Raw genomic sequence first — 26,535 nt, forward strand, 5'->3', positions numbered from 1 at the left:
ATTACAAGTCACAGAAATTGCACACCCATAAAATAGTACAAGTACTTTCATTCATTGTCATATAACTGTCCTCTTTCTTTATAAAAATTTTCAATAATTTAACACACATTTCAAAATATATCTCTTTAATAAATATAAATAACTTTAACGATTTAAATAATATAAAACATCATATTTTCTTTCAACAAACAATAACATATACCTTACTCTTATATCATCTGTTAACATCCCTCCCCTTAAGAAACTTCCTCCTAAGTTGTTAGACAGTTACAACATTGACCGAAGACCACTCATTATCAGTAATAAGGGATAGTTTGAACTATGAATCACCAATCACTATATAATAACTCTTGTACCGGAATGTAAGTAGTATTTTGTTTATTTCTAATTTATTACAATTCAACAGATTTTTTTCTCTTAGCAATTTGTGGGTTGTTACTCTGTCTGCTAATGCAATTTATGCATATTGATTAACATAGACATGTAATATTGGCATAATTACTAAAACCTTTGTTTGATCTATAACTTTCTTGATCTATATCCTTATAAGACAGCCCCCTAATATGGGCTTTTTATAATTTCAGCATTTAATTTACTTTGTACCACTGACCTGATGATGCTTTGCAAATTTTAGAGAGCGAAACCGGTCGTCTTGGGTAGTAAACTTAAACTGATTGTGAGTAAGTCTAATTTATTTCTTTTTTGCCTCTTTTAAAATGGACTCACACAAACAACATATTCATGATTTGATATATATGTATATGTATATAAATATATATATATATATATATATATATATATATATATATATATATATATATATATATATATAGAGGAAAAAATGTATTAAGGTCTTGTAAAGTGGCATCGATATACAGATGCTACTCTGAAAGACGCTAACCTAATCTAATCTAACCTTAAATTATTGTTCACTTCAGAACTTACCTTCATTAAGACGCTATCACTAAGTTTCTCTCTATTGATAATTTTGATAGCTACTTTTTTACCAGTCACGCAGTGGACACCTAATTTCACAAGACCTAAAACAAAAGACTTAATCGTTAGAATAACTATCAAACATTAAAACGCGAATGATAGAAAGTGAAGTCAAATATTTTATCTATAATCTTTCACAAGTGATTTAAGTTTAATGTGGTACTAATGAAAAGAAACACGAGAAGGGGGCTGAAAGTGGGGAATGGAAAGTTTTGTACAATCTTAGTGTCAGAGTAACAGTGTAAGGTGCATCAACTATGACGAGGATGATCATAGATCCACGTCTACTTGGTCACCCAAGTTTAGGGAAATTATCAGAAGGGTGAGAGGTGAAGTTGATAGAAGGGAAGGTTACTGAGTGGCATAATGGCGAAAAGCGAGAAAGAGAGTGTATGTTTAAAGTGCTGCAAACAAGTGTGGGAATGGCTAGGTTATCTCATAATCTCGATGTACTTTCTACGGTCGAAAGGGAGATTGACATCTTGATGGCGACTGAGCCAAACTCCAGTTAGTGTACAATAGGGAATGGTTTGTGGATACGACGGAAGTAGTCGTTGTAGATTTTGTGATAATGCATATGGAGGGAGTACATCTGATACACTGCTATATTTCAACGAATTGTGCAGCTGAGAATTATGAAAGTAGACTGGATGAGATCATGAATGAGGTAAAATTATTGGAAATCGAATTGTAGTGGGGGAACGTCAAAGCGACGGAGTGGGGTTCCCTGGTAACAGGTAACTAGGTCATTAACCAACGAATCAGCAAATGTGGGGATAGTAATGATTAGACAGCGTTTGATGAGTACTCTAGAAGTATAATAAAGAGGGGTAGATGTCAACTGCCATCGGCAGAAAGACTCGAATCAATGATAGGAGAAACTCTAAGAAACTGTACGAATAGTATAATTAAAAGAAGAGAAATACCTTATCGATGATGGAAGAAACTGCAAATAAGAGTAAGGGTTGCATTGTCGTCAGAAGATAGGCTATGAGTGCAAGAGGAAGAGTCGAAAGTAATCCAATCTAGTAGACAGAATACTTTTTTTTCTTATTATAAGGAGGTCGTACTGCAGCTAATTGGCTTATTGTACATGTTCCATTTCCCATTATACCCATTCCAGGATTTTGGAACTTTGTATCAGCTTATACAGATCTAGTGGATGGGTACCATATATATTTAGAGTCACTTGGTTGTCTTTAAAAAGTTCTGCCTATGATCTAGTGCCCCGCATTCATAAAAGATACTGTTGACTATTTCAGGTTCTCTACTAGAGAGCTTAAGTCTTCATGAAACTCACATTGTAAAGTCTTATTGTATGTAGGTGTCCAGCAAGTAAACCTGTTATACTTCTGAGATCGTTCTAGCTTATTTTTCGCATTACTTCAGTCCTATCAGCACATGTCGGTTTTGGTACATATGCTAATAGGGCTAAAGTACTGCGGAAATATACATTTTGACATGTGTTTGATCGGGAATATTTTTCCAGTTAGATTTATATGTTGTCTTTGGATCCAGGTTTTTTTTATCGTGAACGATGCTGTTTGGCATTTCCACTGTCGGTTCTAGACTGAAGTATTTGTAGCTCATGCTCTTCTGACAAGTGTATTAGATTTTTCATTATCGTATATTTCTGGTTAACCTGAAACTAGTACAGTGTTAACAGTAACAGTTAACTGTTATGTTCCACCCATCTGTTGAGCTCCTCTCAGGATTCCCACATTAGCTGAGAGGCTTCCTTAGAACTTTATAAGCTCTATTGATCTGCTTAAGTATGAAAGCCCTTGTGTTAATTTGTCTTGCACACTGCAAGATTGCAAAAATATCTGTCTGAAATACAGAGGTATGTTCTCCTAGAGGAATAAATATGTTTAAATTTTCACCACTACCAAATATTCCCGCACCCGATCCTTCTGCAATTTAAGACCCGTCTGTATACCAGGTATAGCCTTGTATTCTGGGTCCAGTGTTTTCTCTGCCCACCTTTATAGTGGGAAAATGTCCACTTGAAAAGGTACTTCAGGCTTGTATCTGGGTGCCATATAGTCAGAAATCATCCATTCGGCATCCCTAATTTCATTTTTTTTTGTTACTATATTCTATCTAACCGGTATGTTGCCGGCCTTACACTTTATAATTATATGTTAAAAAGAAAGGACGAGTAAGGCCTCCGTAGGTGCCATTGATATGCCTCTTATAGCCCCTGTGATAAGGTAAGCAAGTTTTTGCATCTTGCTTAAATACGAGGTCATAAATCCAATATAACATGTCTGGTTTTAAGACCCACATTTTTCCATGAGTGCGTCTGGCAACCATTAACGTAGTTTCCGCTCTCTTCATTCTTCTTTCTATTTACTGATTTGAAGTAAGACTTAACTCTATTTTTACCTCAAGATTCTTTATCTCACTCATCTGTTCGATTTAATATTTTTAACTGTATGTCTAGCAACACTGTAATAAAAGTTTGCCTGTCATTTTTTATGTCAACTGTCGGAAGACATATCTCCTCCATATTTGTTCTTTTATAAGCAATATAACAATTTTAGCAAGACAACACACACGCTAATTTTTGTCTATCGATGTCTATTTTTTTCCACCCTAAGTTCCAATAAAAACAATTTAAATTTAATCATGGTCCTTCGTATATAGCCGGATTGGGTGAAAAACAAGTTTACTAGTATATAAAAGCGAGAACGAGAATCACCATCACGCCATTCAAGGAACAATTAAAGTTGTAGCGTTTTAAATTTTATAATACGTCCCTGTTCGTTTATCTCGTCAGTACGCATAAAGATTGCCATAAAATCTGTTTTTGTCTTGTACGAAAATCCTTAATGCGTAAATAACGCTAGATATATTTTTTGTCTATGTGTACTTTCAAATCCCATAACCTTTTGTTACAAAGTCAGGTAGAACTCCGGTTTTAAAACTACGTGCTATTTTGTTAATTTGAATTATGTTATATCTATTTCGACAAGTTTTTGTCGCCTAGAGGATTATATTTCATGATGCCCCCCTAATATAAAAAAGAGTTTTTATTTGTCTTTCGTCGTTAAAACGCAATAAACTGGAATATTTAAAAAGTTGTTTTTGTCGCTTAGAACGAGGGTCCGAGGGATATTTGTTTGTTTAGGTTTTGTAAACACAAGGGGAAGAGTTATTTTATGGCGTGGAATTTGTAAAATTTAACGCAAATAGGGTCGACATTTAAGTTCCAAGCAGGGCAGACGTGCTAGAATGTGAGTCGAGCTAAGGAAGTCTAACAAAAGATTTGAAATGTAAAATCTGGGGCAATTTTTGAATCGAACAAGAGATTCAACTTTTTTGTAATGTTCTCATACCAGTGGACGTGATGATACTCTTTGCATAAGCAGTTCTGTCAGAGTGGTCACTGGAAGATTTGAACAGATACTGGAAATTTTTGAAAAGTATTTTATAGAATGTCCCCGTCGACAGCTTGATTCCTCCACCAAGTTCCTGTTTCAATCGTCCCTGCGTATGGAAATGGTTTCCTTTTGTCCAAGTTGATAGTTTTGTCCTTTGCAGCTCCAATCCCAGAGATAGTAGCAAGTTTTTTCTTTGAAGTTAAGTGAAACAAGTGAAATTAAGGTAACAATTAACATTTTAAATTTTAAAGTAAAGACAGACTTTTTTTGATAATTATTAATAATTGCTTTCATTAAAATTTAAAGGAATTGTAATATTTAATAAATTGTAAATTTTATGGTTTAACTTAGCTGTCATTTTAATTGTTTTTTTTTAATTTAATGTTAACATATGACAGCTAGCTTTATTTTTTTTCGATATTAATTTGTTTTGTTTATTTAAAAAAAAAAAGGTTAATCTCTGTGCGGTAACATTTGTAAGTTTTTTGTAGTATCTCCAACCCCTTTGTAAACGGAGTTTGTAAACGGACACATGTAAGTTTTTTTATTCTGTATTTGGCAACTATTTATATAGTATATTTTTTGTGCCATTTATATGTTTGATAACTGTTTGTATGAGACAAAAATAAACGTTTGATTTGTTTCTCTGATCCATTGTTTGTATTTATTTTAGAAAATCTCCTAAACCTTTATATATTTTTTATTTTAGGATATTTTTCCTAAATCCAGCAAGTCTAGGATTCTTCGAAGCGGAGTCCTTTCCTTTAAAATAGCTAGAAGCCCTTTCTTGTTGTCTTAATCCAGCTGTCCAGGAGATTCACGTAAGTAACCCCGTTGTTTCATATTTTGGTAGCTACCCCTATCTCAACCCTTTGTCGTTCACTTATCCACGACCCCAGCTCTCCAACAACCTCCTGATTGCCGTTGGCATACGTATCGATTTGTTTTGCTTGCCCTTTCTCAACCCCTTTAGTTTCTGTCCCCAATTTTCTACCCCATATTCTTACCCTGAGGGGGGCCGGGGGATGCGCTCTTCTTCTAATCGGCGTAAAGCTGAGCGGGAAAAGAACAAATCTCAGGGGATAAGTTTTGCACGGAGAGTCTTAGGACTTTGCACCTCCTTAAACTATCCCAAGACCGCTGGGTACCCCCAACAATGATTGGGGGTGTGTAATCAATCTTTGATTGCACCCTTTACGTGGTGGCCCTGTTGAAACTAAACTCAGCGGATCTAGACTAGATAGTCGATAAACAATCCCCACGCCAAGCCGTGAGACACCGTGGTGAAGGCTGTGAGGCACTGGGGTGACAGTGTCGCAAACGGTTCCTTTGGAGCAACAGGTCACACCCCTTAGTATTTAGACCTTACCCTCGCAAGCGGGGCTCTGCGAGGAGTTGACTGTCTTTCCCTAGCTACTCGTGGGATCAATATGGAATCTCAAAAACAAACAAAAACAAATACAAAAAAAACTCAGGGCCAAAGGGTTCCCGATGCCGAAGGGCCAGGGAACTCCAAAGCCAAAATCACAGTTCCTAAAGCCGAAGGGCAGGGAGCTTCTGAAGAAAATCCGAACGCCGAAAGGCCCGGAATTTCTAAAGAAATCTCTCAAGCTGATAGGCAAGGAAACAAAATGGCTGTCAGAGTAACAGCGTTGGAAGACGTTGATCTCATGACAGACGAAGAAATTAGGGCTGCAAAGCTATCTGGCGTTTCTAAAGCCAAAATCAGTAGGCTGGTGAAACAAGACCAAGATTACGTTCAAGCCAAAAGGGCTGTAATAAAGGCCAATTTCACCAAGGCGACTGAAAGGGCAAAAGAGATGCCGTCAAAGCCAATAAAGGCCATGACAAAAGTAATACAAACCCAGAAGATCGATGGCCCAAAAAGGCTAAGGTCAGACGGAAGCACACCACCCGAAAGCCAACGCAAAGGGAAAAGGCCAAGAACCGAAGGTGTGACTTTCAGCGAAGCTGCCGCTTCTGTTAAGGTTGCAGTGGTACTAACAGGATTCCCGGAAGCCAAGATGGATATAGACAAGCTTAAGGCAGTCGAAATAGCCATCTTGGGTGCGTATGACAAAATTCCGGAAGCAGGACCACAGGTTCGCTTCCTGAAGAGTACATACAGGCCGGGTTTCCTGGAACTTAACTGTGCGGACGACATAAGTGCGCGGTGGCTGAAGGAGGTGATTCCAACCCTGAGGCCTTGGGAGAGTGCATCTCTCAGGGCTGTGGAGGGGGAAGACATACCCAAGCCGCACTCATGCACTGTCTTCGTACAGGACGAGCATGGGGAACGTCTTGAGTCCAAAAGGATCCTTAATAGACTAAGGATAAGTAACCATGGGCTCAGGACACATCTATGGACAGTCTGGGGTAGTAAACCTTTAGAGAAAGGGGTGTTATGGACCTTCTCGATGGATTCTGAATCTCGAGAAGAACTCCAGAAATTAAAAATGTCACCCTTTTTCGGAGTAGGACGGTTAACGTTCCGACCCAAAGAAGGGAAGACAAAAACACGGAATGAAAAGCCAGTAGCAACTCACTCCAGTAAAACAGGGGAGACCTCCCTACATATGGAGGTTCAGGACGAGGAACAACCTTCTTCGGGTGGAGCTGACACATCCATAAGAACTAATGTCCAAGAGTGTGTCGGACCCACGGAAGAAGGAATGTCCACAGATCCAGAACCGGCCATCTCTTCGCAATGAAGAGAGAAATAAGGCTCCTGCAGGCCAATCTTAAACATGCAAAAGCCGCATCGGCAACGCTAGTTAGAAGATTGGAACAAGAAGGCATTGATGTGGCCCTCCTTCAGGAGCCTTGGAGGATAGGTGAGAAGATTTCTGGACTATCAAGCAAACAAGGTAAGGTTTTATACACACCCAAAGCTGTAAGGCCAAGGTCGTGTATAATTCACAGTAATAGAGTAGATTGTACATTAATCCCGGTGCTCTGCACTGATGATATTGTTACAGCTGTTCTAACTATAACCACGGAAGTAGGAGAGAAGAAACTGGTGGTGTGTTCAGCCTACTTTCCAGGTGATGAGACTCTGTGTCCACCAAGCATTATAAGCGACATAGTTGCATATTGTCTAGGAAAAGGATTACAGCTCATTATAGGATGTGATGCCAACGCACATCACACCGTGTGGGGAAGCACAAACATTAATGCAAGGGGTGAGTATATTTTGAATTTCATCTTATCTGAAGGTTTGGTTATATCCAATATAGGAAACAAGCCAACTTTTGTCACTAAGGCACGCAAAGAAGTGTTAGATTTAACACTCTGCACGAGCAGGATAAGTGATATAATAACAAATTGGTTTGTGTCTGACGAACCCTCATGTTCAGATCACAGACATATACGATTTGACCTTGATATTTTTCCATCGGAAATTAAATACAGGAATCCTAGAGATACAAACTGGGTAGGATATAGGGAGTCCCTCAGTAAAAATCTTGAGGAATGTACGATTTCGTTTAAAAGCCCAGAGGTTATAGATTCGGCGGCAGAAACGATAAGCGAAGCTATTATGGCGGCTTACCAGGAAAATTGTCCAGAAAAAACAAGGAAAAGTACGGGCAGTAATACAGTCTGGTGGAACAACGGCTTAAGGAAGATGAGGTCGGAAGTCCGAAGCCTATTTAATAAAGCCAAAAGTAACCAAGATTGGGATGCCTACAGGTATAAGCTAACGCTATACAATAAAGAAATTCGGAAAGCCAAAAAGAATTCATGGAGAGAGTTTTGCGAGGAGATTACAGATATCCCGGCATGTTCTCGAATTCATAAAGTCCTGGCAAAGGATGGTGCTACAACCAAAGAAGTAGGTTTCCTAAAGAAAGCTAATGGCAAATTTACGGACACCAAAGAGGAAAGTCTTAGAGAACTAATGAACACGCACTTTCCGGGCTCAACAATTCTGGATGATGCAGATAGGCAAACCAACATAGACCAAAGGCTCACTAGACCAAGGTCTACAGATTGAAAAATAGCCACAGCAATCACAAGACCAAACAGAATTAGATGGGCTATAAATAAGTTTCGGCCATATAAGTCTCCAGGGACAGATGGCATATATCCAATACTGTTGCATATGGGATTAGAGGTATTGATACCACACCTATGCAAGCTCCTCAAAGCCACTTTAGCATGGGGGATCGTACCGGAAATATGGCAAAAGGTCAAAGTCATATACTTGCCTAAGGTAGGTAAAGTATCAGACCTAACACCAAAGTCATATAGACCGATAAGCCTATCTTCTTTTCTATTAAAAACGCTGGAAAGGCTTCTTGATAGGTACATCAGAGACGAAGTGCTAAAAGATAATCCTCTAAGCAATCGTCAATATGCATACCAACCTGGTAAATCTACGGACTCCGCGTTGGATGATCTAAATAGGCTTATCTCAAAGTCAATGGAAGACAAAGAGATAGCAATGGCCGCTTTTTTAGATATAGAAGGGGCATTTAATAATGTTACCACCAGCTCTTTGATAGGGGCTATGAGTAGACGAGGTGCACCTGCGGTAATATGCAGATGGATAAGGGCATCCCTGGAGAATAGGACAGTAATGTCCACTCTGGGTAAAGCAACCATCAAAGCAAAAGTAGGCAGAGGCTGTCCACAAGGAGGAGTTCTGTCCCCTCTACTTTGGGCAACCTTGGTAGATGATCTCCTCAGAAATCTGTCCACAGAAGGCTTTTATTGTCTAGGATATGCTGACGATATAGCAATCGTTGTCAGGGGCAGGTTTGCTCAGGTAGTTTCTGAGAGAATGCAAGCAGCCCTAAATATAGTTGACGACTGGTGTAAACAAGAGAGACTGATAGTCAATGCTCAGAAAACACAAATTGTCAACTTCACCAAAAAAACAGCACTACAAGGCCTAAAACCACCGGTGCTGGGAAGAACAGAGATTTCATTTGCCAAAGAAACAAAATAACTTGGGGTATATTTTGATCATAGGCTTACATGGAACACTCACATTCTAAAAACCACACAGAAAGCTACTATGTCCTTGGGCAGATGTAGAAGAATGTGCGGTAAGAATTGGGGACTTAACCCCAAAATGACTCTATGGCTATATACAAGGGTTATTAGACCCATGATAACCTATGGCTCGGTGACGTGGTGGACAAAGACGCAGCAAGGGGGAGCAATAAGGCTGCTAGGTAATACACAAAGGCTAGCATGCCTGTGTATTACGGGGGCCTTAAAAACAACTCCTACTGCATCGCTGGAAGTCCTGTTGAATCTACCACCACTTCATATCTTTATACAGGGCGAAGCCAGATCCGTGATGCACAGATTAATCCATAGTCAGCGACATATAAGCCAGATGCATGGTACTGACAACAGAAAGCTAATCGAGGAGCTAAAAGCCGATATTGTGATGGGGAAACCTATCGATGCAACAGTTACGAGATATAGCTTTAACAATAAGTTCACAATTAAGATACCAGGCAGGGAAGACTGGAATAAAGGTGTACCCATACAAGCTGCTGCTACCTGGTACACGGATGGCTCAAAAACATCGGAGGGTGTGGGAGCCGGCATAGTAGGGACAAATCAAGGGATAGATTTTCCGGTAAGTCTATCTAAGGATGTGACAGTTTTCCAGGCGGAAATAACTGCAATCCATCACTGCGTGGAAGAAATAGAAAGGCAGGAAAGAACGTTCTGTTCAGTTGCTATCTTCACAGATAGTCAGGCAGCGCTTAAGGCACTCAATTCCGTAGAGGTCAATTCTAAGCTAGTATGGGATTGCGTGTGTGCCCTAAATAAACTAGGAGACCGTAGCAAGGTTACGGTAGCCTGGGTACCGGGGCACGAGGGTCATAAGGGCAATGAAAAATCAGATGAAATGGCCAAACAAGGCTCATCATTGCCATTCATTGGACCGGAACCCTTCTGCGGAGTTGCTAAATCAGTAACAAGAACGGCTACAAGGAAGTGGGTAGCTCGCAAATCTCTGGAATGGTGGAGGAATTCACCAGGACAAAGACAGGCGAAACAGTTCATTACAGAACATTCGCCAAAATTTACGGCAGACCTAATAAGCAAAGACAGGAAAACAGTCAAGGTCATAGTAGGTCTTCTAACAGGGCACTGTAAGCTGAATAGGCACTTGAAGCTGATGGGATTATCAGATGATGACCTGTGCAGATTCTGTCACCTCGAAGAAGAAACAGCAGAGCACATTTTATGTCAGTGTGACAGTCTGGCAAATGTGCGGTTCTTTGCATTAGGAGAAGAAAATCCACCGGCAAATAGCTACATGGAAGGTACAGTCTCGAAGCTATTAGACTTTATAAAAAGGGTCAGGCTAGAGAATGTTATCTAGGACTAGAGGACCACAATAGTTCTGAAAAGGTCGCAGTGGAATAGGCCGAAAGGCCACCTCTCTTAATCTAATCTACCCTGAGGTAGGCAAGATAAATTTCGTTACAAATTGGCGCCCAACGTGTGGCATCCTTTAGATTTGCGCCATTTGTACCTTCGTTACAAATTGGCGCCCCCCAACGTGTGACATTTTTTTAGATTTGAGTCCCTTTTTCCGAAGCCATATATATATTTTTCAATTTTGCCCTAGTTTTCTGCCATTTATATGAAACCCTGTCTTCCTGATATTGCCCCAAGTGTCTCACAAACAGTAATTGTTTATGTACCTGTATTAACATAATGCATTTGATGGATATTAACATGATATGTATTTTTGTTTTTTTTTTCTATGTAAGATACTGTAGAAATATTTATATATGTATTTTGTGTATTTGGTAAATGAAAGCAAATATTTGAGTTGAATATTTAAATATGTATTTTGGATGATGTTTTAATATTGAAAAGAATCTTTAAAAGTTAATAACAGTAACAAATATCAGTTATTGGTTGCATTTATTCCTAATTGATTAGACAGATTTTACAGAAAAATCGGTTTTTGTAATTTTGTTTGTTCGCTCATTTTGAGTAAATGTCTGTATTGTTGTGAGTGAGCTTTTTTTTGTTTGAGCTGTGTAGTTGTGTATGCAATTTGTCTTCTAATTAACCATCTTTGACGGTGTATTAAATGCCACAGGTTAGTTAAAGTTTGTGTACGAGGAGTAGTCATTGTGAGTCGTAGAGAAGATTCGACCAAGTTTAGTCTCAGTGGTAGAGTGTTTGTTTGTTGTGTATCCTTTCTTGTATCTGAATGACCACAGGTGTAATATTTGTGATCAGGAGATGCTGTTTTAGTTTTAAATAGGAGCAGTCTCATTTAGTTTTCAGAACAAGAGTTGGTTTTTTTTGGTGTTATTTAATGTAGCTCACTCAAAGGTCAAGTTTTCAATATTATTAGTATTTTGTCTTTCCCTGTATGTACGGTTTATGTTGTTTGTTAGTGTCCATGTTGTCCCATGTTATTTGAAACCATTTTTTTTAGTTCTTGTTAGTGGAAGTGTGAACTTTTAGGAGACAGGTTAGAGACCTCATTTTTGTTTACCAACTGATTACTAAGTCAAGAGCAGAAGTTGCAGCAAACTGATTGAGTTTTGGATTTCAGTACGCGGGAGTGCAAGTGAGTCTTACTATCAGGTGATAAATGGAAACGGTTGTTTCTTAAAATTATCATATTTTCTACTAGTTGTTGAGGTTGATTTTAGTTATTTTGTGTGTTTGCTTTCATCCAATTTTTGAAAAATGAAGTCTACTCCGGTTAATCATTTGAAATCAGGAGAGTTATCTTATGAGCTTTTCATAAGAGGTAAAAATGTCCCAAATAAGACAGTTGATGATAAGAGAAAGATGTTGAGAGCTTTGTTGGCCATGGAGGCCACTTCGTCTTCAAGTTTAATCGATTTGGTTAGTAATGTAGTAGTTCCTGAGAAAGAGTTTTGTGAGATTAAGTGGATTATGGAAGATTTATGTATTAGTGCTCAATCAATAAATGTAAAATCAAATAAAGCTGATTTTGTTAGATTTGTGACAAGGTCTACACATTTAGATACCAGATTAGAGAATTTCCCTATGGATGATGTTGAGGAAGATGTAAAAAAGTTTGTCAATGAGTTTAAAGATGATTTGTTGTTGTTACAGGGTGATGTGTTAGAAAAACTAGAAATGTCTGATGATTTAGTAAAACCATCCACTAGTAGCCCAGTTTCAGTCCCTGTAGTTCCCAGTTGTACAGTCCCAGTCCCAATAATACAGGTTTCAACTCCTGTCATTATTTCTGATTTACACATTAAGTTTAATGGTGAAAGTAAAGCCCTTCCCACATTTTTAGAGAAAATTAGAGATTCTGCTAGGTCTCGGAATATTTCCGAAGACATCCTGTTTCGTTCAGCCATTGAGTTATTTGAAGGTAATGCTGCTATTTGGTATAGGAGTGTTAGAGATAAAATTAATAGTTGGGATGAGTTGGTAGCCCTACTCAAATCTGCTTTTTTGCACCCAGATTATAATGATAATCTCTTCGATGAAATTAAAAATAGAAAGCAAAAAAGGAACGAATCCATAACCATTTATTCAACAGTGATGGAAAACCTTTTTAAACGTTTGGAAACATATGCTAGTGAAGCCCAAAAAGTAAAAATAATGAGGAAAAATATTTTAGTGGACTACATTCCACTTATAGCCCTTCAAGATTTTGCTACAGTAGAAATGTTAGTAGCAACTATAAAACGTTTAGAGCAGAATGTCTTGCCCTTGTTGCAGACTACTAAAAGTCTTGCAGGTATTGCAATTGATGATTCAGAAAAGCCCAAAGAACAAGTTCATGGAGTGAATAATCAAAACAAGCAAGATAGAAGTGGAGTAGGTAACAAACAGGACAGAGAAAATTCTTCTAGGAGACCCAACCCCAAATATAAGTATGAGAATAATAGACCCAGTCCACCAGAAAATACTGAAATAAGAAATCAGTCTTTTTCGTCCCCAACCCCAATGATGCAATCTTTTTCGTCCCCACCTCCATTAATGCAGTCAGCCCCTTATCAAGCTCCCAGAAATCCGAAAAAAACTATTTGTTTCAATTGTAATAGACCAGGTCATATTTCCCGTGACTGTAGAAGCAAGTCAGTATCTTGTTATCGTTGTGGTTATAAAGGTGTGACAGAAAGGTTTTGATAGTCGTCCTCATGTTAGTATTTCCATTTTCTCTAAAAACTTTGTAGTTCTTCTAGACAGTGGTTGCTCTACATCTGTTGTAGGTGCCGCTGGAGTTGAATTTCTAAATTCTCAAGAAATTAAATATAATCCCACATCTACTAAGCATGTCAGCTTAGCAGATGGTTTAAATAAATCAGTTGTTGGTACCATTGATCTTCCAGTAGAGGCTGATGATGTTTGTCATATGGTGAAATTTTTTGTTGTACCTTCTGTCCCTTACAGTTTCATTTTGGGAAATGATTTTATGCGTCAATTCTCACTGTTATTAAACTTTGAGGATAGAACATGGCATTCTTGCCGAAGAAAAAATAAAATAGAAACTACCCAAGAGATTAATTATTTAGAGGTTGATGTAGATAGAATAGACCCTTGGTTTGATAATTTGAGATCAAAGATTCTCCGATCCCCCCTTAATTTTCTACAGTGGAAGGTGGAGAATGATTTTGTTTTGTTTGCCCCTACCAACAATTCTTTTAAAACTAATGATGTAGAGTGGAAAATTCTTGTGCCCAAACCACAAAGGTTTGAAGTTATGCAGTCTTGTCATGAGCCACCTACGTGTGCTCACTTTGGATTTTCCAAAACTTTGTCCCGTATTCAAGAAAGATATTATTGGCCCCAGATGGGTGTTAATGTGCTTAAGTTTGTCAGGTCATGTAAAGTTTGTTGTGCTCAGAAGACACCAAATTATGCTCCATTAGGTAAAATGGGTAAGCAGAGAGAGGCCAAGTTTCCTTGGCAAATAGTTGCTATAGATCTGATAGGTCCCTTTGTTCGTTCAAAGAAAGGTTATACGTGGTTATTAGTAGTTACTGATTGGTTTGGTCAATATACGTTAGTCCAACCTTTAAGAAAGGCCACGGCTAAGAATATTGTTAAGTTTTTGGAAAATGATGTTTTCCTAATGTTTGATGTTCCTCAATATGTGATTTGTGATAATGCCTCAAACCTGAACAATCCTCTCTTAATTGAGCTCTGTAATAGGTATAACGTTCAGAAAGTATGGTTTAGCCCAGTGTATGCACCTCAGTGTAATTTTGTGGAGAGGAACAATAGAACCATTGGTACAGCAATACGTACATATGTGAAAGACCACGTAGATTGGGACAAGAATTTAGCAAAGATCAGACAAGCTATTAACACTGCAAAGCATGAAGTAACTGGATATACTCGCTTTCCTGAACTATGGCCGTCATGTTCCTTTAAGTGGAAAGTATTATGGTGTTGATCACAAGGGTCAACAGAACCAAGATATTGAGATAATTGCAGGTGACCGTAACATGTATGCTTCAGAAGTCAAAGGTCTAGATAAAGTTTTTGAAAAGGTTAAGGCTAATCTTCGAAAAGGATACGAACGTAACGCTAGAAGTTACAACTTACGTAGAAGAGAAGTCCAATTTCAAGTGGGTGATAGAGTTTGGAAAAGAAATAAGGTTTTGTCTTGTGCTGTCAACAAGTTTATGTCCAAACTAGCACCGAAGTATATTGAAGCAACCATCAAGGAAAAATTGTCACCAGTGTTTTATCGTTTGTCAGATTTAAATGGTTCTGATCTTGGTAAGTGGCATGTTAAAGATTTAAAGCCTTTTGTGTCAGATGAGGACAATATGTCATCCTTAAGTAATTAGTTGCTCCTATCCCATGTCTGTATTTTCCAGTTTGTATGTTGATTTGATTTCATCCCTTTGGAACATTGTTCCACTTTTGATAATTTTAATTCAGGTAACCTATTTTATTTAAGAGACACATGTGAGAATCACATTTTGTCATATGTAGGTATATAGATTTAGGGTCTATATGCTAATTTTTTTGTGGAACCTTTGCCGAATTCCCTGTCTCGCTAGGCGTATAGTGGAGATAGTAGACGCCTATCTGTTAAGTATAGAGCAATTTTTTTTGGATTTGTGCATAGCACTTGGTTTAGGTAACGAGGTGTCATGGCTATGCCTGCCCGACAAATCACTTGTGTTACTGCTGTGAATGTCAGCGAGGTTCACTGTAGGGCATAAGGTTAGCTTCCCCTAAGGCATAGAAACTCATGTCACCTACAGTTCATTTTAGAGTCTAAATTTCAGTCTACTCGACTTTAAAGAGTCTGGCGATCGATGGCACGCTAGCCCATTCTTTGTAACTAACTTTGTTTTTGTTGTTTAATCCCATGCTAGCCATCATCTAAAAGATATTATTAAGAAGTTTCGACTCAGTTAAGAGGTCATCTTCTGATTTGGTTTTTGTTGTTTTGCCTTTATCAAAAACTGGATAAGAATTATCCGAGTTTTTTCTTTTAAGAAGGGGCATTGTAGCGTTTTAAATTTTATAATACGTCCCTGTTCGTTTATCTCGCCAGTACGCATAAAGATTGCCATAAAATCTGTTTTCGTTTTTTATGAAAATCCTTAATGCGTAAATAACGCTGGATATATTTTTTGTCTATGTGTACTTTCAAATCCCATAACCTTTTGTTACAAAGTCAGGTAGAACTCCGGTTTTAAAACTACGTGCTATTTTGTTAATTTGAATTATGTTATATCTATTTCGACAAGTTTTTGTCGCCTAGAGGATTATATTTCATGATACCCCCCTAATATAAAAAAGAGTTTTTATTTGTCTTTCGTCGTTAAAACGAAATAAACTGGAATATTTAAAAAGTTGTTTTTGTCGCTTAGAACGAGGGTCTGAGGGATATTTGTTTGTTTAGGTTTTGTAAACACAAGGGGGAGAGTTTTTTTATGGCGTGGAATTTGTAAAATTTAACGCAAATAGGGTCGACGTTTAAGTTCTAAGCAGGGCAGACGTGCTAGAATGTGAGTCGAGCTAAGGAAGTCTAACAAAAGATTTGAAATGTAAAATCTGGGGCAATTTTTGAATCGAACAAGAGATTCAACTTTTTTGTAATGTTCTCATACCAGTGGACGTGATGATACTCTTTGCATAGGCAGTTCTGTCAGAGTGGTCACTGGAAGATTTGAACAGATACTGGAAATTTTTGAAAAGTATTATATAGAATGTCCCCGTCGACAGCTTGATTCCTCCACCAAGTTCCTGTTTCAATCGTCCCTGCGTATGGAAATGGTTTCCTTTTGTCCAAGTTGAGAGTTTTCTCCTTTGCAGCTCCAATCCCAGAGATAGTAGCAAGTTTTTTCTTTGAAGTTAAGTGAAACAAGTGAAATTAAGGTAACAATTAACATTTTAAATTTTAAAGTAAAGACAGACTTTTTTTTGATAATTATTAATAATTGCTTTCATTAAAATTTAAAGGAATTGTAATATTTAATAAAATATAAATTTTATGGTTTAACTTAGCTGTCATTTTAATTGTTTTTTTTTTAATTTAATGTTAACATATGACAGTTAGCTTTATTTTTTTTCGATATTTATTTGTTTTGTTTGTTTAAAAAAAAAGTTTAATCTCTGTGCGGTAACATTTGTAAGTTTTTTGTAGTATCTTCAACTCCTTTGTAAACGGAGTTTGTAAACGGACACATGTAAGTTTTTTTATTCTGTATTTGGCAACTATTTATATAGTATTTTTTTGTGCCATTTATATTTGATAACTGATTGTATGAGACAAAAATAAACGTTTGATTTGTTTCTCTGATCCATTGTTTGTATTTATTTTAGAAAATCTCCTAAACCTTTATATATTTTTTATTTTAGGATATTTTTCCTAAATCCAGCAAGTCTAGGATTCTTCGAAGCGGCGTCCTTTCCTTTAAAATAGCTAGAAGCCCTTTCTTGTTGTCTTAATCCAGCTGTCCAGGAGATTTACGTAAGTAACCCCTTTGTTTCATATTTTGGTAGCTACCCCAATCTCAACCCTTTGTCGTTCACTTATCCACGACCCCAGCTCTCCAACAACCCCCTGAGTGCCGTTCGCATACGTATCGATTAGTTTTGCTTGCCCTTTCTTAACCCCTTTAGTTTCTGTCCCCAATTTTCTACCCCATATTCTTACCGTGAGGTAGGCAAGATAAATTTCGTTACAAGGTCAGTCCATTCCATGTTCATACCAATTCATACTATCATTAAATCTTTAAAATATCGATATTCATTCTTTCCTAGCCATTTACATTATCTAAGGTTGAGCTTTGGGTTATTCTCGATTTGAGTAATTTTTAAGTAGGTACTATAAACTATTAACACTAATTTACATAAAAATATCAGACAAAATGGCATTATCAGGCAGAGACTGCAGAGATCTAGATACTTTAAAACGAACTCGCGGGTCAATTAAGAAAAAGTTAACAATTTTACAAAACCACATAACAAAGAGTAGAGATGCAACAATTATAGCTGATATAGCCGACATTCAATTAAGATACAACAATAATATTAATTTAATTAATGAATTTGAACAAATACAACAATTAATTGAGCAAAAGTGCAATGAATCAGAATTAGATGAACAATTTGACGAACGGGAACAATTTGAAAATAAATTTTATAGTGTTGTTGCATATTTAAAAACCTTCATAGACAAAAATAATTTCAACAATGTTTCAGTTTCAAACAGTAATGTTAATCCTATAAATACGCATGATTCCCTCTCAATTTTTTTGTTGCCTACAATTAAGCTTATAGTTTTTAATGGAGAATATGAACATTGGTTGAAATTCAAAAAAAGTTTTATGGCTACTATTCATTCAAATCAAACACTCAATGATGGTCAAAAGTACAATTTTTTAAAGGCAGCACGTGAAGGTTATGCTTAAAGAACTATTTCAGGTTGTGATGAAAATCAAGATTATCTCAGGGCTTGGGAAATGCTTTGTAACAAATTTGACAAAAAGAAATTTCTTGTTAAGTCACATATAAAATCATTATTTAATATTAATTCTATACAAAAAGGAACCTTTTTACAATTCAGAAATCTTCTAGACGAAGTATCAAAGCATTTGTCTGCCTTGGAAGGTATGCAATTAACTAAAGATGCACCATGGGACATGGTTATAATTCATGTAATTTACTACAAGCTAAACAAAATTAATCAAAATAAGTGGAAAGAGTTCCATACAAAATCAGATATGCCTACATTATCAGAATTTCTTAAATTTGTAAAAGAAAAACAAGATATATTAGAGTCTATAAAGGAACCTTATTCTAATACAAAGATATCAAATCAATCTCATAAACCACCTAGGGAGTTTTACCCACGTTCTCAAGTAAATTTATCAATAAATGCAATTAAATGCAATATATTTAAAGGTGAGCATACTATTTATACATATAAAGAGTTTTTAAAATTATCAGTAAATCAAAGATGGGATAAAATAAAAGCATTAGAGTTGTGTTCAAATTGTTTACGAATTGGTCATTCCAAAAATACTTGCACTATTGGCTCTTGTAAAAGGTGCAGACGCAAACATAATACTCTTCTTCATTATACTTCAGGGTCTTCACATTCAAATAATTAATCAATTACATCAGAGTCAAATAAAGATAGAAACAATGTTGCTCAAAGTTCTTTAACTTATAACAATTCAGATATTTCTCAATCACCAATATTAATGCAAACACATTTTGCTTCTTCAAATGATCAAAAAAAGAGTCAGTCTGTATTATTATCAACTGTTACATTCAATGTAAAAGATAATAAAGGTAATATTCATACCTGTAGAGCTCTTTTGGATTTAGGAGCTCAATCTAGTTTAGTAACTAAATCATTTTGCCAAAGGTTAGGCTTACAATTAATAACAACCAATTTAGCTATTCTTGGTATTAAACAAACTGTTTCAAATTTAACAAAGAAAACTAATATTACAATTTATTCTAAATTTAACAGTTTTCAACATAATATCACATGTTACATAGTTCCTACAATTACTTCTTCTATACCATCAGAAACTATTGATATATCCTCAATTGATATACCAAACAATTTACATCTTTCTGATCCAGACTTTCATATGCCAGATAAAGTAGACATGTTCATAGGTGCAACTCTATTTTGGGATTTGCTTATAGATGGCAAAATCACTTTAAGAAAAGCTGGTCCTATTTTACAGAATACAAAATTAGGTTGGATTATCTCTGGTAAATTCTCAAGTATGTGTCATCAAAGTTATTCCTGAAGATGGCAAACTAAAAAGATTCTGGTCGATAGATGAAATTCCTATTACTAATTCTATGTCAAAAGATGACATTCAATGTGAATATTTATTCAGTCAAGATACATATCGCAATAAAACTGGACAATTCGTAGTAAAATTTCCTTTGAAACAATCTCCCTCACTATTAGGGGATTCTAAAGAAATGGCAGTATTCGTTGGACAGTTAACAGGTGAACATCGTTCGATAAATCTGTGCCGGGTCCTTAACTAGTGCTATAATCAAATTAATAGGTATTTAATTTGAAAATAAATCAACTGATCTTCAAAAAAGGTAGGATCTAATTATTTATTATTATGAGTGAATCGAGGGGTGGTGTTGAGCCACCCCAGAATAATATATCATTAATGGATACGGAAGACAAAAGGTATATTAATTTAAATAACAGATAGAATCTACAGACAAAAACTTGTCCCGTTTATCACCAGTACGTGTCGGTCATTATCTATTTAAAAACCAATATTTTAAACACGATGTACTAGACATTAAACCTGTTGGCAGAAATAAGGTAAAAGTAATTTTTAAAACTTATACTTGCGCAAATTCTCTAATTGAACATGAGCTTATTAAGGATAATAAACTTGTAGCGTATATTCCATCATTTTTTACTCAAAAGAAGGGAATTATTAGGGAAGTCGATACGTTTTTGGATGAAAAGTATATTTTAGAAAATATTGTTTCAGATAAAAATGTTGTCGAAGTAAAAAGGTTAAAACGGAAAATAATTGATTCGGATAATGAAACAATTCTTGTACCTCGCCAGATGGTCATTTTGACATTTGAAGGAAATAGCATTCCTAAGACTGTTAATTTAGACTTGGTTAGGTTTAATGTTGAACAATATATATATATATATATATATATATATATATATATATATATATATATATATAAATTTTAATAAAGGTATTGAAACGTGTGCAGTAGAACCAATTAAATTGGTAATCGTTTGTATTATATATATATATATATATATATATATATATATATATATATATATATATATATATATATTGTTATGATGTATTGTTTGTTTGAATGATGAGCAATGAGTATTTTTAATAATATAGGGTTTTTATCGCGGTTCTCAAAGAATTAGTTTGTAAGTACTTTTTTAAATTATCTTTATTATAACTATTATGAAACACACATATATATCTAACCTAGCCAATGTAAATTTAAAACAAACTATCTTTAAATTGATATTCTTATAAAACTAATTAAATTCTATAGACAATGTAAAATTTAAACAAACTATCTTCAAAATTGAAATTGTTATGACACTAACTAAATTATATTAACAAAATTTTGTACCTTTCTTTCACTGAATGCCTAAATGAACTGTTTTCCACTATATAGATTCTAATCACCACTGAATGTCTTCGTACTTCGGTTATCCTTGTTTTTGTGAAATTACTTTTTCCAATTATCAGCTTTTACCAATTTAAGATATATTTTTCTTCACCAGCATTTATAAACCACCAAGCAAACCAGCAAAACAGCATTTATATTTATTCTTCTTTTCAATATACCAATATCCAATTATTATAAGTTGATTTATACTAATCTCCAATCATAATATAATTTTAATTTCTTCCAATATTCTTCTAATATACTTTTTTAATCTTCAATAATTATTTGTGTATAATTATAAATGTGCATTAAAATATATGCATAATTTTTAATCTTCATTTAACTCACTATATTAAACAATTGGACTATTTGTAACTGATTGACTAACTGAATGGACTGGACGGACTTTCTTACTATACTGCTTGACTGACTGACTTACTAAAAACTGTCATCTTGAATCCAAATCACGGGTATTTATATCTTTTTGGATGTTCCAGAATCATCTGGTAAGAGATCATGTTCCATTTGTTCTATTACTTATATATGGATGTTCTCGAAAAAAGTATATGTTCGTTCCACAGTTATAACCATTATTTCGAGAATGTTCGACCGTAAACAATGGTCAAATTCTGCATTCTGGAGAATTCGTTAATTTTCTATTGATAATTTTGTTGACATTTAGGCTTTTCAGATCAGAATAAACACTTAAATCAGTAAATATATATAAATTAAACATTTTAAACTAACATTATTATTATAACCCCACTTTATATTCCTAATTATTTAAAATGTCACTTGGAGAGTAAGTATATCTGTCTGTCACTCACATATGTATAGTTGGTTGCCTAGTCACATGGCTCACTTAAATATATCTACCACATTATAATTACTAAAATACAACTTTTTACAATTATTATATGCTAATTTCTTAAAAATGCCCTCACATAAATAATTTTTATTAAATTCTCTAGTATATAACTTCTTAAATAACCAAATACTTTTTTATATCTAATATTATCTAGTATATAATTTCTAAATTATTTTCTTTAAACACAAATCATCACAATACCCCAAAATAATATTTAAAATAAATAACTTACTTATTATTTTTTTAAATATTAATTTTCTCATACCTTATTAAATTTAATAAATCAAATTTTTTTTTTTATTTAAAATGTGTTAAATACATCCCTGTTCGCTGTCTATGTCAAACTGTCATGTCAAATAAAGCCATGGATGGCTACAGAGAAAATAAACATATAATATAATCATCTATTATTGTGTTATGTTTATTTATAGACAAAATCTAGGAATTCCTTCAATTCAACAGGCTTTCATCCATATGAATTGGTAAGTTTTACACTTTATTATATTAGAAAGACATTTATTTATAAAATCAATTTTGTATCTAACCCCAAATTATGATTTTTAGGGTACACAATAATTCCCATATGTATAAGACAATAAATATGATGTCAAATTAATTCACAACAATAAAATCTACCATGTATTTAACAAATCAAGTCTATTGAACAAAATGGATATATCAGTGATTTGTTAGTGTTTTTATATTTGTGTTAAAGGTATAGAAAACATTATTCAATCTCTTCATGATATTGAAAAATGTCGTTGATATGAAACATGCCTCTTAGTCTGTTCTCTGCATCTATTAACACATAACTATTTAGTCCATTCTGATTTTCAATTCTGTATGGACCTTCAAACATTGGTTGTAATTTCTTACAACGGTTTTCTTTAACATTACTTTTTCTAAGTGAACGAATTAACACTTGGTCTCCTTTTTGAAATGTGATTGGTTTTTTTATATTTCGATTTTGTCTTCTGATATATTTTTCAGTTTCCTCCTAATTCGGTTATTCACTTTCTGCATTACTTGTTCTAACATATCCTGATTATATTCACTAATTCACTTTCTGTTTCCTATATGGCCAAACATTAAATATTCTGGTACTTCCTCTGTATTCAAATTATGTGTATTATTTAAAAAATATTCTACTTGTGGTATTTGTTGCTGCCAAGTTTCATGTTGATTTTGGCACAGTATCCTTAAATATTTTATAACTTCTTTAATATATCTTTCTGCAGGATTTGCCTGAGGATGTCTGATACTTGTAAAATGAATGTTGATTCCCTTTTTCTCATAAAATGCCCGAAATTTTTGGTTGTTAAAATATGTAGCATTATCTATTATGCAATTTCTAAATGGTCCTATTTCTTCGAAAAATTGATTAATATATAATTTTAATGTTTTAACATTTGTTCTGGAGCAGGGATATAGTTTAATAAATTTTGTATATAAATCAACTATCACTAGTATATGCTTTTTTCCTGTTGGACTGAGAACTAAATTTGAAATAAAATCCATGGAAACTGTATTTAGTTTTTCATATACAACATTAGATTTATATGTGTTCTGGTTTTTGAAATTCTTTTCTTTGTTTAGTTGACATATTGGGCATTGGGTAGTAATTTCTTTTGCTATACTTATGTCATTCTTTGCAAAATAATTGTCCCTAAATAGCATCCACAGCTTTCTTGAACCAATATGCATATAATTGTTATGTAAATTTTTCAATATTTTCTTTGCTAAAGTTCTAGTTATTACATATACTTCTATGCCATTTATTATTTTATAATAAACTCCATCTTTCTTAAGGACTTTTTGTTTTTCACTCAAATTGATCTGATCTCTTATAATTTCTTCTTTAGAATATAATCCAGTACTTTCTACTAATTGATTTAATCCAATTTTTATTGTTCGCTGCCCTTTTTGTGATGTATTTTCTAACCTTGATAAAGCATCTGCCACTATATTGGATTTTCCAGAAATGTATTTGATTTCAAATGAGTATTCACTCAATATTAGACTCCACCGATGTATTCTACTGTTTCCATATTTGTTATTTAATATAGACGTTAAAGCTTGGTGATCTGTGTCTATAGTAAATTCATTACCCAACAAATAAAATCTTAATTTTGTGACACAGTGTATTATACTTGCTAGTTCTAATTCTGAAACTGAGTAACCCTTTTCATGTGGCTTTGTAATTCTTGAAATGAATTGTATTGGGTATTCGACCCCATCATGTATTTGTAATAATACCCCTGATAATCTCTCTATTGATGCATCTGTTCTTAATATGAATGGCTGTGTGTAGTCAGGATAATATATTTTCAAATTTGACAGAAAAATGTTTTTGATTTCTTGGAATGCTAGTTCTCTTCTTTGATCCCATCTCCATTTTACACCTTTTTTTTAGTAGTTCAAGTAATGGAATTTCTTTTATACTTAGATCTGGTATCATCCTTTTATAATAATTAATTATTCCAATAAATCCTCTTAAAGTTCTTAAATTGTATGGTGTTTTATATACCTGAATGACTTCTGTCCGTTCTGGATCCATTTCGATTCCCTTAGTATTAAGTTTATAACCTAGATATATTACTTCTTTTTGAAAAAATGTACATTTTTCTTGATTTATTTTTAGTCCAACTTTGTCTAATTTGTGTGTTATAATTTTTAGGTGTTTCTCATGATCTTCAGCCGTTTTAGAAAAAATTAATATATGATCAATGTAGTGAATTACAAATTGTTCATATTGATCCAAAATATCATGAAGACATCTACATAGAGCACTGCAAGATGATTGAAGTCCAAATGGTACTACTTTGAATTGATATACTACTCCATCTATCTGAAATCCTGTATACTGTCTACTTTTTCTTTCTAGAGGTATTAACCAAAAGCTATGCTGTAAATCGATTTTAGTGAAAAATGACATTCCTGTAATTCTTCCTAGTATTCCATCTATACTCATTGGTGCTTCAAATTGCTTTTCAGTAATCTTGTTAATATTCCTTGCATCCAAACATAACCTGATTTCACCTGATCTTTTAGGTACTACTACTATAGGATTTATAAAACGTGTGTCTGCCTTCTCAATGATTCCATCTTCTAACATATTATTAATTGTTTTGTTTACTTCTTCTCTGTATTTATATGGTATTGGGTATGATTTTGTTTTAAAATCTTTTTCTTCTTTAACTTTTATACTATGGATATAATTTTGTGCAATTCTATTTTCTTTATTGACAAGTCCCTTGTGTTGCTGCAATATGGAAATGACTATTGATTTATATTCTTCAGGGCAATTTAAAACTTTCATCATATCTTCTTCTTTACAAATAACATTATTCTTCATTATGTACTCATTATTCCTTGCTTCCAATTTTACGCACTCCACCTCGTAGGCATCCATCTGCTTAAAATTTCCATTCCTTAAATATTCACTACAATTATTCTTTACATTCTTTTGGGACATTTCCCTATCATCAAAATACATTTCTTCTTTATAAATATCATTATTTTCTTTTAATAATATCCTATCAACTCTTATTCCTTCTTCCACCTCATCTTTCTGCATAAATTTAATTATTTGCCCTTCCAAAGTTACCATTTTTTCTTCAAAATCTATCTTTACTTTCTTCTTTTCCAATTCATCATTTCCCATTAATATATCAACACATAAATCCTTGACAATAAATCCTTGCATATTAATTTCTTTATTAAGAATATTAATTTTAAAATTGGCTAGTTTATCAATTTCACCCAACTTCTTATTATTTGCACCAATAATTGTAATTTTTGGAATCTTTATTATATCTGATAGTTTTAATGTATTAAAAATAAAATTCTCCGAGACTAAAGTACTTTCTGAACCAGTATCTATCATAATTTTAATCATTTTATTTTTGGCCAAAGCATTTATATAAATTAAATTAATAGAGTCAATAATTTTATCTTCATGTAAAGAAATAAATTCAGAAGGTTTTTCATAATAGCAATGGCCTAACTTGTAATTCAGAAAGTTTACTGAACAAAATTTTGATTATTAGAATTGTCAGATTGTATCTGACCACTTGGATCTGATGTCCTATGTCTTTCCCTACTATGACTTCTACTCACATTTTCCTGCCTTGTACTACTTCGTTCCCTGTCTTCGCAGCTTCTATTCCTTCGAACACAATTTACCTGTCTGTTATAGTTAGGTCGCTCTGTATTTCTTCTATTGTTAAAATCTTGTCTATTATTATTAGTACTGTTATTAAAATGTTGTCTATTATAATTAGTATTATTATTAAAATTTTGTCTATTATAACTAGTATTGTTATTAAAGTTCTGTCTATTTTGATTACTGTTATTATTATTAAAATTTTGTAAACTATTACCATACCTAGTATTATTGTTATATGATTGTCTATATTGTTGATTATCATTCTTATTATATTGAAAGTTATTATTGCCTTTTCTATTGTTGTTATTATTACTTGTCATATTACCTCTTTGTATTCTTTGAATAAAATTAATAAAACTATCTATTGTTTGAATATTTTGTACAGTTACTGTTTGCACCACATCAGCATCAAAATGTCTAGATACATTTAAGACCGTTTCATCCTCTCTAAGTGGTGGTTCTAAATATTTTGCAACTGTTATCAGTTTCAATGCATAATC

At 34.2% G+C, this 26,535-nt stretch overlaps 1 protein-coding gene across 1 annotated transcript in view; it reads right to left on the reverse strand.

The window, feature by feature from the left end:
• sff (BRSK family serine/threonine-protein kinase sugar-free frosting) overlaps positions 1 to 26,535 on the reverse strand; it is a 649,872-nt gene that overhangs the window by 543,984 nt on the left and 79,353 nt on the right. The window contains exon 2 of the mRNA XM_072526060.1: positions 946 to 1,040. Within this exon, the coding sequence (XP_072382161.1) occupies positions 946 to 1,040 (95 nt within the window). The remainder of the gene's footprint in view (positions 1 to 945; positions 1,041 to 26,535) is intronic.

This window comes from Diabrotica undecimpunctata, chromosome 3, assembly GCF_040954645.1.
Source record: "Diabrotica undecimpunctata isolate CICGRU chromosome 3, icDiaUnde3, whole genome shotgun sequence".
Taxonomy (NCBI): Eukaryota; Metazoa; Arthropoda; class Insecta; order Coleoptera; family Chrysomelidae; genus Diabrotica; species Diabrotica undecimpunctata.